Genomic DNA, 2,500 nt, shown 5'->3' with positions numbered 1-2,500 from the left:
ACACATATATATATATATATATATATATATATATATGTATATATATATATATATATATATATATATATATATATATATATATATATACACACACATACATATATACACATATAAGTGTGTATATATATGTGTGTGTGTGTGTGTGTGTGTGTGCACGCACACACATATATGCATATACATATACATATACACACACGCACACATATGTGCACACACACACACACACACACACACACACACACACACACACACACACACACACACACACACACACACACACACACACACACACACACACACCCACACGCACGCACACACACACCCACACACATATCCAAAACACAGCAACCATTTATATCAGTGGAATGGAGACGAAGGTCTCCTCATTTAGGAATGAACACAGCCTACGCATTCTAACCAGCACCTTCCCGCCGGCGCAGGCCCCTCGCAGCCAACCATTACGGAAATATCCTCCTTCCGCGGAGACGTTCGCATCAGCTGGTCGCCCCCACAAGAAGCCAATGGCATTGTGAGGAGCTACAACGTTTCATGGGAGAGTGAGGACGCCGACTCGGGGACTGAGGCATTTGAAGATGTAGCTGAAGGAGTGGTTGCAGGTTTGGAAATCTGCAACACTTACGCCTTCTCCGTGTCCGCTGGCACGATCGTCTGGGGGAATAAATCGGAGACCAGAGAAGTGGATATTGTTAATTACGGTAAGTTCCTCTCGTGGCTTGACCCGTTCCCTTGGGCGATGGTGATCACGAAATGCACCTTTTCCTGTCCTTTAACATTCTTCCTATCGTCCAGTCAACTTTTTTTGCTGGTAGAATCTATCAGTTTCTCTCATTATCTGTATTATGTTTTCCTACCATTCACATTCCCTTTCCACCCATTCTGATTGTTTCTCATAATTCTGTGTGCTAAGAATCCTCTGTCTCTATTCTTTAGAAGGAGCTTTATTGTTTCCCCTTCTGTCCCTATTCTTTCAAACATTTGATCAAACGTTCCCCTAGCATCGCGATTCCGTGGCTTCTATCCTTTCTCTCATTGCTTGCGTTTGGATGATTGTCTATATTTTTACCCATATAGAGGCGCAAACCACGCAAACGGTGTCAGTGCTTCCATCTTGTCTTTATCGAAATTCGTGCATTCATTAGATGGTCCTTTTCGACAAAGGTATTCTGTGCTGCTTGCGTCCTCTTTATTTCTGGATCATACCAGTCATCCTCACTAAGGTCGTAGAATTTTGCATATGTACAAATGCATATCCTTTGTTAGTATTAAGATTTTTCGCTTTATCTTTAGACATATAATTCTGTGTTTTGTTCATGCTGCATCGAAAAGGTTTTGTAGGTTCTCTTGTGTGTCAGCTTTCAGTACTGTATCTTCTGCATACCATCAATAGTCGATGTTTCTGCCCTTTTTCTGAAGCCTGTCATAACGTCGGTCCTTCCAATAATAGTCTTTCCAAACAGTAAAATACCTCTCTTTATAACCATCCAGTCACGCTGTCATCTGCCCTCAGTGAAACTATTTGATTCCATTGCACGCTTCTTATTTTTGCACATGATTCTACTGGGCAGTTTTTATCTTATCAGAAGATTTTTAGTAGCCAATGAAGCAATGCTGTAGGTCTTTTGGCTTCGATTAGTATTCTTTAACCATAAATTGAATTCTTAAAAAAAAAGAAGAAAAAAAAAATCATCTGTTTAGACACCTCTTGCCTCATTTAATATCCTCTTCGTTAAAATCCTTAGTTTTCGCTGTCTTTCAAAACACTAATTGTTTTGTGTCATTACCCTCTGAAGTCCTTGATTTCTTTTGTAATGCAATGAAGTTTGGTTAACATGTTTCTTCAGCAAGTCTTTCTCTGTGTTTATCATTTTGCTTATTTCACTTTTGCTTAACCTTTACATTGCATTCCACTTTTTCATTCACTTTATCATCCGATACTTTCCTTACTTTCATCAACGTCACTGCCCTCTCCACAGCTCTCTTTAGTTTTGTTTTAGGCATCAATTCTTAGATTTCTTACATGCACTTGCACCTGTACGTCATTTATATCTTTATCTAGGAATGTTATCTATTTACGTTTTATACCCTGGCCTCTGAAAGTTCACGATCGCCGTCGATAGTGTCGGTATCACGTGTTTGTTACCATACATTTGTTTTCTTTACACTGTTCTACTGTATTGTCCTCATCTGGGCCAACCAGGCCTACAGTCTGCGTAATATATATATATATATATATATATATATATATATATATATATATATATATATATATATATATATATATATATATATATTTAGATTACCATTATTCTAATAAAATATATTAGAATAATATATTTTAATATTTTATATATTTATAGGCTGGTTTTGTGTAAATAACCATGTATTTTTTCCAATTTCTCTTCTTTCTCTCTGGTGTTGGTGTGTGTGTTCGAATTATATTTAGGTTAATTTACTCGTAGTCAGCCTTTGTAACATGATG

General features: G+C 37.5%; 1 protein-coding gene across 1 annotated transcript in view; it reads left to right on the top strand.

Moving 5' to 3' along the window:
• LOC119575176 (receptor-type tyrosine-protein phosphatase F-like) overlaps positions 1 to 2,500 on the top strand; it is a 28,770-nt gene that overhangs the window by 14,969 nt on the left and 11,301 nt on the right. Inside the window, exon 8 of the mRNA XM_037922665.1 lies at positions 441 to 716. Within this exon, the coding sequence (XP_037778593.1) occupies positions 441 to 716 (276 nt within the window). The remainder of the gene's footprint in view (positions 1 to 440; positions 717 to 2,500) is intronic.

The sequence above is a fragment of the Penaeus monodon genome, chromosome 7, assembly GCF_015228065.2.
Source record: "Penaeus monodon isolate SGIC_2016 chromosome 7, NSTDA_Pmon_1, whole genome shotgun sequence".
Taxonomy (NCBI): Eukaryota; Metazoa; Arthropoda; class Malacostraca; order Decapoda; family Penaeidae; genus Penaeus; species Penaeus monodon.
This window is presented reverse-complemented; position numbering and strand designations above follow the sequence as displayed.